This window comes from Mya arenaria, chromosome 8, assembly GCF_026914265.1.
Source record: "Mya arenaria isolate MELC-2E11 chromosome 8, ASM2691426v1".
Lineage (NCBI taxonomy): Eukaryota > Metazoa > Mollusca > Bivalvia > Myida > Myidae > Mya > Mya arenaria.
In genome coordinates, this window is record NC_069129.1 from 7,645,433 (window position 1) to 7,661,471 (window position 16,039).

Here is a 16,039-nt window from a genome sequence, read left to right on the forward strand (position 1 = left end):
ATCTAATTATTGTATGTTATGTGAGGGCACACTTTTACTTAGACTGTTGATTATGGCCTTTGTCCTACTGACCTCAAAATTAACAGAGATCATCTACTAGACATGAGCAACCTACTGTGCACTTCTCCTAAGTCAAACCGTTCTCAAGTTTTACTACGAGTATTGACTGTGAATTTTACATTTGAGCAACTTACCTAAACAAGAGGCTCACGAGGACCCATGCTCTACTGACCTGACTTGTTTGGTAATGTACTGAACTTAGATTCAAAGGGAAGTAATCACTGAACCATGTTTTACAAAGAGGAAAGGAAAAAACACTCCTACAATAATACACAACTCCGTGTACAAAGTTGTCTCCCGTAGAAAATATTTTTTTCTATTGCTGAAGCATTTCAAGGGCCATAATTCAGTCAGGCATGGGCGATTCTTGCTGGTTTGAAAAAGTCCCGAGCTCTAATGAATATGCTGTAGAAGTCAAATTGTAATACAATCAATACTGAAGACTACATCGCGTTCACATGCTATTGTTTACATATAGACGGCGGACATCTAGGCCAGACGAGCGTTAAGCAATAAGGGTCACCTACTGGTCATGGGAAACCTACCACTGAAATTTTATGAAACTAGGTCGAACCAATATAGAATTAGGTCTTTTTCTAAGACCTATGACCTTGACATTGATCTTTGACCTTTGACACGAACAAAAGGGACATCTACTAGTCAAGGGCAACCAACCACTGAAGTTTCGAGGGTCTAGGTCAAGTCATTTTCGAGCTTTGTGTGGATAAAACTTTCTTCAAAAAATTGGATGTGATCTTGACCTACTGTCCTATAAAACAATATGGGTCATCTACAAGACAGTGGCAACATACCACTGGAGTTTAAGAGTCCTAAGGCAATCCTTTATCGAGTAATAGTTCGGACAAACTGTTCACAAGTGTTGCCTGTGACCTTTCCCTACCGACCTACACATTAGGAGTCATCTAGTCGTCCAATGCAACCTACTACTGAAGTTTCACGAGTGTAGGCCAAACAGTTCTCGAGCCGTTGAACTAATAGCGTTAGGTAAAAAAAAGATTCCTGTCAAATGACTGTACGACAAGACTTTAAATTTTACGTTTATAAAATCCTTACAATATGGCCCAGACAAACTCTGGTTTTCAAAAACAGATAAGGTGAGTTTCAGGGGAGATTTCTAAAGAATGCCGGGCAGGACCATGGTTCTTTGATCATGCACTTTCTTTTATTGCCATTTACCAACATTTCAAGTTTAATTTCAATCCATTTCGAATTTTCCAAAATATGGCCCGGACAAGTATCCATTTTCGAAAATATCAGGTTAAGGGGAGATACCTTAATACATACAGGGCAGAGTTATGGTTTTTGTGCACTTTCTCTCAATGCCATTTATCTATATGCCATGTTATATTTCTCTCACATCAGTAGTTTTGAAGTAATTGCCCTGACAAGCACCAACAATGAAAACATGGTTAAGGAAAGATAACTAAAAAAAATATGCATGCTAGGATTATGGTTCTAGTGCACTGCAATAAGTCTTTTTTAGTTATAAAAAAGGTTGAGAAATTTACATGTACAGTTTTTGTACATACACTACGCTATCCAGGCATGTGCTTCAGCCAGGATTGGAATAGGGCAGGGTGCCAGGTCAGAAAGGGCACATCTGATGCCCAATGAATGAGCCTTTATGGGGCACAATCCATATTGTATATGTATTGTAACTACTTTCAATACTTAGTGTGTTATGCAAACCTAAGTTGCTTTTTTAATTGTCAACATTATGTATATTAATTATTTTTAAACTTATTTCTGAAAAATGACTTGACAGTATGTCAAATAAATCAAAATGATCAAATACAAGTCTAGTTCATTATCATCAAAGAGGGCTCTGATTAACTTAAGGGCACAGCAGGGCATAGTAAAAGGCCTCAGGGTGCTTGCCTGCTGAACAGGCCTAGCTGGAGCACGGTCATACATGTATGTGCACATTGTACAAGCTTGGAATTACATTTATGATAACACGAGAAAAGTCATTTGTGCTAACAGGGAGTCTGTACAAGAACAGGTTTTGGAAAAAGTTCCACAAATCAAATGCATCCTGTATTCGTACTTTCATTTACAAGTTTAAGCGTTCAGTGTTTCACACTCTATTGTAAATATTGTATTATCATGAACTCTTTTCCAACCAATAACAGTTTTATTTATATTTCGACAAAAATAAAAACACTTGCAGAAAAATGCAGATTTATTCCATGCATATCGAACAAACATTTCCCCAAAACAGTCTTAACAATATTTACAGTAGAAATAAAACATTTACTCAAAGGATAAAAATCAAATGCATATCACCCAAATGGCTTTAAACTAACTACATAAACTGGCATATATTTCTCTGAAAAAGCAAACGTTTTCCAGAAACAAATTATACACGGTACGAAAAACAGAAAATTAGAGCCTAAATTGAAAAGTACCGATAAGATACAAAGCCTTCATAGCGAGAGATTCGTATCAGATAGAAAGTTAGGTACAAGAAGTTGCTTATATTAAAGCAGAACAAAAATGAACTAAGAAAAATTAAACAATGATGTAAATCAGAAAAAATAACAGTTATGGGAGTTACTTTTTTCTGATTCCTAGTTACATTAATATGAACATATATATTGTTTATCAGCAAATGTCTTTGTTAAGAATATTTTAAACATCACTCAAAGTTTCTTTTTTTCACTTGTATAACAGAGTGTGATGAATTCCATTCTATTCTAACCCCAACAATTTAACAGAACTACAATATTATTGTCACAGGTGCAGTTATAGTCTGAGTAAATGGTGGGAAATCATTCTTAAATATCTTACATTGGTTAAACGATTGTTAGTATGTTTTTAAAAAAAATTAAATGATGTGTTTGATGCGACGCAGTTAATCCTTGAAAAATTTAGTTGTCAACATTTTATTGCATAAGCTTCCCACTTACTGGGCCAGCCACTGTTTAAATCTAACACTTCACCTGATAAAAATCAATAACTGCTGATTAACTGAAAAAAATAATTGGAAAACTTGAAAATACCTTCCCATATATATGGATTAACCAGGCCTGAACATTTAACATTACTGTTGATAGCAAGCTTATTCGTACATCAGGGGCAGTTTACATTAAGTATCTTAAGTCATTTTTTAACTTGTGTTGATTTCTTGATACAATTTTGTGGTGAAAAAAAAGGAATGTTTATTTGTTTTTGTCATAAAGAATGTTCAATTTTAAATAAAATGCAATAAAAATATTGTTTACCAGAAATTATTAAGTTTTTGTATCTTTTGACCAATGAGATACTTAAATTTGAATTTTGAAAGTGACTAAAGTTTGGAAACAACTAAGACATTTTATTACCAGACCCGATATTAAGTCAATTTTGCAGGTTTTGTCATCAAATGATTAACAATGATCATTTTATTCAATTTAAACTACTTGTTTTATTTTTTGATTATATGTCATAAGAAATTTATAAAAAGAATTTTTACTAAATCTACTCAACAAATTCACAATGCAACTTTTAAGCACATGATAACATGATTAGTCCTGTACAAAAACTACAGTCTAATGCCACTAGATTCTACTTATCACAAACATATATACATGCACAAATATACTTATTACTTAGCTTACACATTTACAAGACTTCAAAAAGAGCCCCCCCCCAATATTTTTAAACATTACACTAATTAATTATTTATTATTTTTTAATTCCTTTGAGCAAAAACTACAAAGCAAATGGCAGGTACTCAGGCACAAAATTTTAGAAGTCCTTACCTACAAATGTTAGTTTTTCAACAGCTCTTTAGTTTGTGACAAAATAGAACATTTTTGTCATATTTTAAGACAACAATTTACAAAAGAGCACTAATTTAAACTTTCAATGTTTTATTATCGTCAGCTCATTTGTTTTTTAAAGTTCGACCCTATAAAATGTGAACGAGCCATTTCAGTGCATAATTATTAGTTTATTACTGATACTAAAGTAATCAATTATTTTATATACATGTAACAAAGTAATCTACATGAACATTGCATTAAATGAACATTGAACACATTTTGTATCAAACTGTACACTGTTAAATGTACAGTCATCTATTTGAACACATTATTTTGAAAGCAAATTCACTTGAAAGTAAACCTTCACATATTGCTAAAAAAAGAATCACGAGACGGCTATAAATTAATTGCTAGATTTTCATCCCCGCTTGTGTTTTTTTTTCTGCCGTTTATAAATTTGATTGACTTAATTAAAATGTTGAACTAGGTCTCCATTTGTGTATCTGTCCTTAAGTGTCTTGGAACAGCGTTTATTCATACCTACAGAGTCGATGTTTAACATTCACATGTAAGAAAGGAGAACTGTTATAATCGTGTTCTTGGTAAATGTATATGGTCCCTTATACAAAATAAAAGAGCATGAACACATGTTCAACTGTAAAACGGTCATCCAAGAAAAATGAAAAATAATAAAGTCACCTCACGCCCCCGATTTAGAAAAAAAATCGGATGAAAATCTAGCAAATGATTTATATTGGCCAAAAGCATGATGTTTACTATTACTTTAGTAATCAATTGATATAACTAAGTAATCTACATGTACATTGTATTATTGAACACATTTTGCACGATTATTGAACACATTTTGTACGATTATTGAACACATTTTGTACGATTATTGAACACATTTTGTACCAAACTGTTTTCTGTTAAATGTACATTGATCTATTTGAACACATTCTTCTGAAAGCAAATTCACTTGATAATAACATTGCATATATCATAAAAAATCTCATTAAAAGGTGTCTTCCCTCTAAACCTTTCAAAGAATTAGATTTTGATCCAAATTTTGAACAAATGATAAAAATTAATTGCACATAACACATCGCATACTACTATAAACAGGTCCATATCAGTATACAAAAAAATCTACATGGAGGGCTGCAAAAACTATTACCGGTAGACCTGTTATCAATTGTAAATTGATATTTTTCAGAACTAATGATGCAACTAAGAGATTGTTAAACATTATTGAAATAAAGTAATTTAACTTACTTTTCGGTATAAACCCTTAACCGCACTGGCAGTAAGTCTTTTGTTTTTAAGTAGATTTTCGTAAATCCAAGCCTAAAAGCTCAATTTTTCAATAGCATGACTACATACATGCATCACATAGCAAAATAGAGAAATTTCTGTCACATTTTAAATTATTATAATTTTTGATCAAGTGTAAACTTTTTACAATGTTTGATCATTGAAACAAGTGTTTTTTTCAAATTTCAAAAGAAATAAATGATTTTTAACATTAGAGCATTATTTTGAAATCTTGAAAATGTTTTATCATTGACACAAGCGTTTTCTTCCCATTCTCATATTTTTGTTTTAACATTTGACCTTCTAGAACATGAAAGAGTCTCTTTTATTGACAGTGTTATTAATTATTAACCGAAAGTAATGATACTGCTTTTTAGATTATAAGAATATGAAATATATTGCAATATAATTCTGAAATAACCTATCGAGTCAATAAAAAATTATGCTTTAGCTAAACTTGTTTTTTTGTCACGATTCACTTTTTAGAATTAACAAATTGACAGACAGCACTACAGCATAAACAAATTAGCACAATTTTCTTTCAATACAGAAATGATCAAACAATACATCTATTTACAGTTAAACAAAGGCTGAACATGTCATAAACTCTAAACAGGTATTTACATTTTATACAAGAGTACCTAAAATGCATAGGATGGCGCTAAACACAACACGAACAATCACATTATCAAATGTAAGGCAATTATTTGGCCCTGGAAAACATATATACAGATCATTGATCTCGTACAGGATTTAAAAGTCTACCAATTATAATGTAGGTATAAAACTTATAAAAAGCAAGGACACTTGTGACTTAAAAAAATTCAAAAAAATCAGCATGGAGCATTTTCAATACTGATTACCGGTAATAAAACCTTTTTTCGACTATATGAACAACTTTTTTCCTTTTTAATGAAACTAAACAGGTTAAATTTTAAAAACAAATCTTGGAAACTTAAAAATAGCTAAACATATTTAACAAATTCAAAATTATATTTTTGTATTTCACCTTTTAACAAAATAGCACTAAGTGTCAGATCAATGAGTAACAAAACAACATAACAGCATATAAAAAATTACACTAATACTAAAGATACAAAAACAAAACCATTTATTCTAGCAACAGACGCCGTCTTCGTCTTGCAGTGCGCTGAATTTTCATATGCGAAGCCTTACGCTTGTCTTTCCTAGGAGCACCGGGACAAACAAGTTTAGGTTCCATTTCACGGAGTGGGGTAACGGGATAAGGGTCGGGCGGGGTCTCTTTTTCAAACTTTGACGGTGTGGTTGGGTACTGGTAAGGCCCGGGTCGGCCATTTTTCTTTGGTGTTGTGTGCAGTCTTGAAGTCATTGGTATGTCTGAGTTTGACGTTGATGTCTGCCCATTTTCATGAGAGTTTGGTGATGTCACTAGCAGATCACAAAGCCTGGGAAATAAAGGAATATTGAAATCATAAGTATTAAAGTCAAACAGTCCAGAGTTTAAGAGTCCAAAAAAGATAAAAGAATGTCGTCAAGGTTGTTTCTGTAAGAATACCCTAAATCATTATACATGTTTCAATTTTTGAAAATAAAATTTGGAATTTAATTTTCACATTTGGGAATAAAAGTATGTGTTTTTAGTTTTATCAAAAGGATTTTGCCCCCAAATTGGTCAGAAAAATAATCAATAGCCGAAAGAGTCAGTACCAATTAATATCTTTTACTGACTACTATCGTCAAAATATGATTGTATGCTGTTTAATTCAACATTTAGATGGCAAAGCATATCCATATACACGGCTACTGAATGCCAGGTCCGCCACTTATCGGTGGTGCAAAGAAAACAAGCTATCAACATATCCATGGTGCAGCTGTGCCTTGTGTTTACTTGAACTTCGTCACACATGAGTATGATATATTTTATTTGATGATTTTATAAGACATATTTTGAATATCACAGAATGTGGTACCGTGTAAAAACATCTTTACTGAAGGTTGGCACCGATTTTTTTTCGATATTGTGCAAACAGTGGTGTCAGCTTTTCTCCTGAATCAGACTTGTGCATATTTTGAGATCGGCTAGCATTTAAAGTACATTTGCTTGTTTACACACATTGTAAGAACAGTTTGGCCCATGCAAATATGACTCTTTATGTATCATGCTTACTCTTATGCCAGAACACAAACAAACTTGTAAGCACTTCTTAAAAGGTGAACATGCAAATATTTACAAAACCGCTGTTGCTCTAGTGATGGCATTGTGGAGTATGTTAAAATTAATGAGAGTAAGCGAGAACCCTCATATTCAGTGTGTGTATACCACGTGATAAATTGCGTCATAAATGCTACGTCGGAAGGCAATATTTTGCTTCGATTGAAGACTTGAAACAATGATAACTTTTCTTTACCATTTTAAATGACACATAGCGCAGTCTATGCAGCTTACGGAGTCCCGCCTTCAGTATTTTACCAAATTTTGATTGATAGTTTAGTTTCTTATAACACTTCGACAAACCTTTTCACGATACGGCCTTCTGACGGAGCACTGTCAAAACATTGTTTGGGAAACAGGTTTGTCGAAGTGTTTGATGAAACTAATCACCTTATCAAACCCCGGTTATAAAACAAAGGTGGGGCTCTTAAAGCTGCATAGACTGACCTTTGTTTCATTTAAAATGGTGAAGTAAGCGAAAAGTTATCTTTGATTTAAGTCTTTATTTTAAGCAAAATATTGCCTTCTGACGTAGCATAAATGACGTAATTTATCACGTGGTATACACACACTAATATTGATTCACAAGGAAAGCCTACCTTTCTGCATCCTCCTGGGACACCCCCAGATAGTGGGAATATAGGATGAGGGCAGCTTGGATGGCAAGAACACGCTCATGGTTTTTATCGCCAGGAAACAGGTCCCAGTACACAGAGTGTTCCCACAGATGCTTTATGAAGCAGACCTTGCTCTTGTACAGCTTTCCTGAAAAAAGATGTAAGACATTGACAACCTTCTTGTAAGTTTCAGCTCCATTCCCAACCATAAAAAGTATGTTTTCCTTAAGAAGTTTAAGCGAAAAATCTGTCCAAATTAAACCAGATATATAATAGGGAATACTTGGTTAGTGCAGTGGATGGAGGAAGTCTATGTGGCATTTTTCATCCATTGCAGCTGGGGTAACTGCACATGTACATAATGTAAATTTTCTGGCTATTTTCTTTGCCAGTGTCTTTATCCTGCAGAGGTGGAATTTTCTGGGTGAGTTGTTGTTGTCAGTAACTATTGTTCGCGACTTATTGATAAGTTTATAAAGCTGTATTTGTGCTTTTCCTCTGACATTTAGAATAGAAAAGACTTTGTTTTATGATCACGTGGCCAACTGACTGTAGATAAAGATCACATAGTCTTCTATCCTAATAAACTAAAATATACACGGCACCTTGTTATTGGACCAATTTGTATGCAAGTGGCAGGAAAAAAAAGTATTTATATCACACAACAATTCAAATGATATTCGCCAACCAATAATTGATCAGTTGGTATCAAAGTGAAAAATTGTCACTAGCATACTGGTTGGCTACTTTGCATATAAATACATATTAATAAAATCATTAAAGCTTTAATGCCAACTTTGCATGTCCTTTACATGAAAAATATATGTCACACTTTTACAGTAAATTATTAACACACTCTCCAAATTTCTCCACTATATATAAAAGTCCGAAAAAAGGTGACTCTTGGATTTCAACGTCAAATGGTATTGGTTATGTTTTGATTTTAGAAAGAAAAAAAATGTTCCCAAGATGCTTCATTGGCAAAGTCAGTGTAATACCTTTGCAGTCTGCAGATGTTTTCTTATAAAATAGCAATGAAAACAGAACTGGCTAAGGTTACAAATCCGAACACTTTTTGAGGTTTTTCACAATTATCTTAGAGAGTTTTTGTTGTAGTTCGTTAAAAGTGTGTATGAAAAATCTTTGGTTAATGTGACAACAAATGTCAAAGTACAGATTAATGATCTCATCAATTTTATGTCAATAATCGTTCATTTTATGGACAGTAAATCACCCTTAAATTTAAGCTATGGAGGACACAAATACCGAACACTTGCAAAGCAAAAATACATGGTCTTACAATTATAATTAATAAGTATGCTATATTAAATTGTTTCTGATGTTTTTCAAAACATGCAATTGAAATGTCAAGTGCGATTTCCATTTAAAAATATCTTGAATGTAGGACAACATAACTGCAAAACCTAAAGATGGATGTGCGCCCTCTGACGTCATACCCCCATGTGCAACATTTTGATCTTTAAGCATATAAACATTGAATGGCAAGTGTGACCAAGGCAAGCCTCTGTATTGATCAAGATCATCGAATAATCGATCACAGTAAACAAACATGTGTTTTATCCGGTGTTCGGGATTTGTGTCATGTTCGGAAATGTACCATCAACCAGTACAGTGAGTTTGAAACTGATCCATCCAGATATTACGTAATGCAAAGTTCTATTACTGTAGTGGTGGTGACAGTTCAATAATGACTCACAACATCAAAATGAAAAATATCCTTGAAATATTCATCTAAATTAAGTTTAATTTATCACAAACTAAAGCAAATAATCGAAGATCCGTGCTAACATATATTCAAAGCTTATGGCATTTGTAATATTTACAATATTCCTATGCAATGAACAAAAGAAATACAATCTATGCAACATAATTTCGCGACAAGTAAAATCAAGTATTTTTTAGTCTTAAATACAAGACAACTTGTGCAATTGCTCATAATGAGTGTATCTAACTACACTGGCACAAAAACATACACTTACCACACATGCTACAGTTGATTCCTCCTTCATAACCAGTGTAAGCACTGAGCACGTCCAGAACACCCCGAAGTTCGAGAGTTCTTGCACCTTCCCCGTCGTAGTTTCGCCCTGCAGTTTGATGAACACGCCTTGGTCGGCTAGAAAAGTCCACAATATTTGATTTGTCAAGCATTGCCATCGCGATTGTTCATCAGAAATATGGAATTATTGGTATTTAATTGACAATTATGACACCGCGTGCTACTCCATCGACGAAAATAATAACAAAGTCACGTGACAGGGTTAAATGCAGGTTAATGGTCGCTTTGACCAATCGGAAAGGCGATATGCCTTTCATCTTACCGCCAATTTGATCATGTGATTTTTCCGCGCGAAAGGCAATACACAATTTTCCCGCTCGAGATAAAAATAGATGTTACGTAAGGATTGTGTATTGCTTCGGCATTTTCCGGTATAATACGTGATGTTGTGTAAATATTGTAAAGTCAGTCAGTCCATTAAGGCACACTCGCGACCAACCACGCACGCATCCTCTACACTTAAACTATCAATCGTCCTAATCATCGATCAATCCATCAACTATTCAATCAATCAATCAAGTAATTAACCAATCAACTAACTATAAAGTCATTCAAGCCATGGGAATCAATCAATCGATCAATAAATAAATAAATAAATAAATAAATAAATAGATAGATAGATAAATAAATAAATAAATAAATAAATAAATAAATAAATAAATAAATAAATAAATAAATAAAATAAATAAATAAATAAATAAATAAATAAATAAATAAATAAATAAATAAATAAAAAAATAAATAAATAAATAAATAAATAAATAAATAAATAAATAAATAAATAAATAAATAAATAAATAAATAAATAAATAAATAAAATAAATAAATACATAGATAAATAAATAAATAAATAAATAAATAAATAAATAAATAAATAAATAAATAAATAAATAAATAAATAAATAAATAAATAAATAAATAAATTTAATTAACAATCAGTCAATTAATCAATCATCCATCAATTTAATACAGATCGATCAATCATCAATCAATGCATTAGTCCAATTAATTATTTTATATTCACTGGGAGTAGGATTTCCAGATATTCATTAATATGAAATAAATAAATTAACTAGATAATTATAAGATGTAGCTTAACGAGCTTTTGACATTCGCCCCTCCCTCAGAATCGAAATTTAAATGAGTACTATCCTAAGAGAATTCTTAAGATTTCTTTTCCGAAATGGTACATTTTAAACGTAATTTACTACTTTTGTCTCCGTAAATGACATAAACAAAAAATTGAACGGTTTTAGGGGTTTAGGTTGGGGTATTGTTTTTGTGTGGAGTGGAGAGGGGCGGGTGTGTGCCCCAAATTGATCCGCTTGGGGGAACAACATGCGGAACATTTCAGTTACGGAGGTATAACTGTATTGTTGTTTTTTTAATATCAGAGGGCTATTTTAATGAATGTACGAGATAGCGGACTGCTGGGAGGGGGGGGGGCAGGTACCTGTAATCGTCTTTTATGCGATTGGGGATCAATGATGTGATATTTGTGTGTCCAAAATGTACAATTAATCTAAGACCCCAGGGAAACATGTTGTGCCATCTACATCTCGGCTCTGGATGAGGGGCGCACGCCAAAATGTTGCGCCCCTATTAGTTACGCCCTCCTTTTGGCGTCCATTCCTGGACCAAACACAGTATATCGTATACATGTAAACATTGAAGCACATGGCTGTTTTTTGCATATGCATTCTTCTTTTTAAATCAAATTATTATTTTTAACATTATTCATGGATCAAAAGCGAGACACTCAGTTTTTTATCAAAGGGAAATAACTACAACTGATTTTAAAAAGGAACTTGAAAAGTGAACGTTTTCATTCTTAAGTTTGCACATTCGGAACTCCTCAGCCATTTTTATCGAAAACAACCTTTGTTTTCGATAAAAATGGCCGAGGAGCTCCGAATGAAGTTTGCAGTGAATATTTTCACCGTTATTATTTCACGCATAAAAAAAACCCTTCACTTTCACCAAAAGCATGAAAGAATTATTTCCATTAGTTGCCATTAAAGCTGCACTCTCACAGATTGAACGTTTTGACAACTTTTTTTTTATTTTTTGTCTTGGAACAAGCCAATTTTTGCGAAAATGCATGGAAACCAGTTTCCAGTATTATAATTCATTTCAATTCATTTGTATTTGTGTTGATCCAGTAAGTATTTGAGTTGATTCAGTATGTATTTTAGTTGACCCAGCTTGTATTTGAGTTGACCCAGTAAGTATTTGAGTTGATCCAGTATGTATTTGAGTTGAAACAGTAAGTATTTTAGTTGATCCAGTAAGTACATGTATTTGAGTGGACCAAGTAAGTATTTGAGTGGACCCAGTAAGTATTTGAGTTGAGCCAGCTTGTATTTGAGTTGACCCAGCTTAATTGTATTTGAGTTGAGCCAGCTTGTATTTGAGTTGACCCAGCTTAATTGTATTTGAGTTGAGCCAACTTGTATTTGAGTTGACCCAGCTTGTATTTGAGTTGAGCCAGCTTGTATTTGAGCTGATCCAGTATGTATTTGAGTTGATATAGTATTTATTTTAGTCGATCCAGTATGTATTTGAGTCGATCCAGTAATTATTTGAGTTGATCCAGTAAGTATTTGAGTTGACCCAGTATGTATTGGAGTTGATCAAGTAAGTATTTGAGTTGACCCAGTAAGTATTTGATTTGAACCAGTAAGTATTTGAGTTGATCCAGTATGTATTTGAGTTTATCAAGTATGTATTTGAGTTGATCCAATATGTATTTGAGTTGATCTAGGATGTATTTGAGTTGATCCAGTATGTATTTGAGTTTATCAAGTATGTATTTGAGTTGATCCAATATGTATTTGAGTTGATCCGATATGTGTTTGAGTTGACCCAGTATGTATTTGAGTTGATCCAGCTTGTATTTCAGTTGATCTAGAATGTATTTGAGTCGATCTTGTATGTATTTGAGTTGATCCAGTATGTATTTGAGTTGATCTTGTATGTATTTGAGTTGATCTAGTATGTATTTGAGTTGATCTTGTATGTATTTGAGTTGATCTAGTATGTATTTGAGTTGATCTTGTATGTATTTGAGTTGATCTAGTATGTATTTGAGTTGATCTTGTATGTATTTGAGTTGATCTAGTATGTATTTGAGTTGATCTTGTATGTATTTGAGTTGATCTAGTATGTATTTGAGTTGATCTAGTATGTATTTGAGTTGATCTTGTATGTATTTGAGTTGATCTAGCTTGTATTTGAGTTGATACAGCTTGTATTTGATTTGATCCAGTATGTATTTGAGTTAATCCAGCTTGTACTAAGTTGATCCAGCTTGTATTTGTGTTGATCCAGATTGTATTATAGTTGATACAGCTTGTATTTGAGCTGATCTAGCTTGTATTTTAGTTGATCCAGATTGTATTATAGTTGATCCAGCTTGTATTTGTGTTGATCCTGCTTGTCTTTGAGTTGATCTAGCTTGTATTTGAGTTGATCTAGCTTGTATTTGAGTTGATGTAGCTTGTATTTGAGTTGATCCAGGATGTATTTGAATTGATCCAGATTGTATTTGAGTTAATCCAGGATGTATTTGAGTTGATCCAGATTGTATTTGAGTTGACCCAACTTGTATTATAGTTGATCCAGATTGTATTTGAGTTGATCCAGGATGTATTTGAGTTGATCCAGATTGTATTTGAGTTGAAACAGCTTGTATTTGAGTTGACCCAACTTGTATTATTGTTGATCCAGCTTGTATTTGAGTTGATCCAGGATGTATTATAGTTGATCCAGATTGTATTTGAGTTGATCCAGGATGTATTATAGTTGATCCAGATTGTATTTGAGTTGATCCAGGATGTATTATAGTTGATCCAGCTTGTATTTGAGTTGATCCAGGATGTATTATAGATGATCCAGATTGTATTTGAGTTGATCCAGATTGTATTTGAGTTGACCCAACTTGTATTAGAGTTGATATAGCTTGTATTTGAGTTGATCTAGCTTGTATTATAGTTGATACAGCTTGGATTTGAGTTGATCCAGCTTGAATTTGTGTCTATCCTTTTTCGTGCAATTATGCATTTTGCTTCTATTTTACTTTTAGGATTCAGCCTCTTTATTTAGTGCGATAAAATCCGGTGTAATCAAAATACTTAATGTTTGCAATTATGAAAACTTTTTGAAGGTTTTTTTTATCAATATCTTTGTCAATTCGTAAAGAAAGTAATAAAAATGGTTTCTCTTAACGAATGTCTTTTGAAAAACAACAACATGCGATTGATTCTAATTCATTTATATCGTGAAAACCATACAATTAATAAAACACCATGTTAACAAGCTTTAGTTCAGTGTCCAGATATGTAACTAATCGGACAAACTTTAAACATGATACATGAAACTTTCATAAACACACGCATGTGAAAAAAGGCATTAATGTGCCAAATATTTACGTACCCTTACAGTGACATAATTTCCCGTTTTGAGCGTGTTTGCATGTTGAAGGATGCATATTAATATTGGTGTTATGTTCAAAAGGTATCCACTGCTTTTCGACCTTGATGAAACTTCTATTGAGGGTAAAAAAACAACATGTTTCAAACATAGGTAACTCAAACCTGATTTTTTATTGTCCGAGTATTTAAACTTTGTTCGATGTTATGAACTTAACCAGAAATAGACCAACATGTCTTGTAAACCAATATATACAATACACTTTTATATATTATAATGTATGCTTTTGACGAACAATTTAATACCACCAAACAAAACAATGTTGTTTCGGCCATGTATTTAGCTAACTATATATTATTTATTAAGTAACATCGTTCCGAATGATACCAAACTTGATGATTGCATAATATATTTCAAAAGTAATCAATATTCTTTCGAAAGATTTTTTGATTGCATTCGATTTATTTAAGTTTTGTAACAATGTCTTCGGGCCTGCATATGCAAATAACAAAACAATACGATTCCCCAATTAAGCTTAATGAACAATTTTCAATAGAAATGAATAAATGTTAAAAGAAAACAAACTTAAGTCTACGATATGTGAACGGCAAGTAATAGAGGTTAATCTTTGTTGATAATGTAATATCAGATATTTTGATAAAGATTCAAATTTCACGTAAAAATGGGTACGCAAGTTTGCTAATAAGTGCTTCCTTTATCTTTAAGATATAACCATTTATTCATGTAATGTAATTTAGAAGAGAACATAAGCTTACTTTAGACACATCGTTATAATTGGATTGATATTTATAAATTATTAAAGACGGTTATCATGATGGGTATCATTTACATGGTATTTTTGGTTGCTTTATGGGCGAATTGTAAGTATCATGCGTATAGACTTTTTTTATACAATTATTGAATAGTGAGATAATAGGGTTAATAGTACTGCATTTTAATCCAAGAGGATGTTTTCAACCCTCGTGCCATTCGGAACTCCTCGGCCATTTTTAAAAGTGCTGATTGTGGCAATGTCTTGATTTGATCGATTGTTTGTTTACTAAAGCAAAAATAATATCGTCTTGGAACAGTCAAATTAAAAAAAAATTGGCTCAAATGGCAATATCTGAATTTCAAATGTGCAATAATATGTATTTTAGTAAACATACCAAAATACAGAAAAGCTCTATATAGATTACGCTTGTCGTCACGCAGGTTAGCTGTGAAAACTGGAAGGTGGCGTAGACCCGAAAATTTACCAGATCACGAACGTAAATGTATAAAATGCGGGGTATTGGAAGATGAATTTCATTTTGTTCTGGAATGCGATACTTTATAAAGATATCAGAAAAAAAAATATATAAACAACTGCTTTTGGCGTTATCCAAGTTTCTTAAAATTTATGCAATTGATAGTGAAAGTTCAGTCGAATTAAGAAATCTTGCCACATTTATTTTCAAGGCTTTTGAAATAAGACGCCATTTAGCACATGACTGACGTGCTCTTTACCTATATGTTTTAATTGAATACATGTTGTCTCTCCCGTATGACATTAAATTCTTCCTTTAAGTAAGTC

General features: G+C 32.6%; 1 protein-coding gene across 1 annotated transcript; it reads right to left on the reverse strand.

Annotated features, from left to right (window-relative positions):
* Nucleotides 1-2,250: 2,250 nt before the first annotated feature.
* Nucleotides 2,251-10,200, reverse strand: LOC128242324 (uncharacterized). Its single transcript, XM_052959429.1, has 3 exons — nt 9,953-10,200; nt 7,935-8,100; nt 2,251-6,568 (listed from the first exon to the last, which is right to left on the reverse strand). Exons 1-3 carry the CDS (start codon nt 10,128-10,130, stop codon nt 6,253-6,255), a joined length of 660 nt encoding a protein of 219 aa, XP_052815389.1. The 5' UTR covers nt 10,131-10,200; the 3' UTR covers nt 2,251-6,252.
* Nucleotides 10,201-16,039: the final 5,839 nt, after the last annotated feature.

Bases quoted from the DNA above. Each gene is read 5' to 3' on its own strand.
- LOC128242324 (XM_052959429.1), bottom strand. From the start codon at position 10,130: ATGGCAATGCTTGACAAATCAAATATTGTGGACTTTTCTAGCCGACCA. The intron at 8,101-9,952 runs GTAAGTGTATGT...ATCTTTTTTCAG, and splicing joins AATCAACTGTAGCATGTGTG to GAAAGCTGTACAAGAGCAAG. The intron at 6,569-7,934 runs GTAGGCTTTCCT...TTTATTTCCCAG, and splicing joins TCCCAGGAGGATGCAGAAAG to GCTTTGTGATCTGCTAGTGA.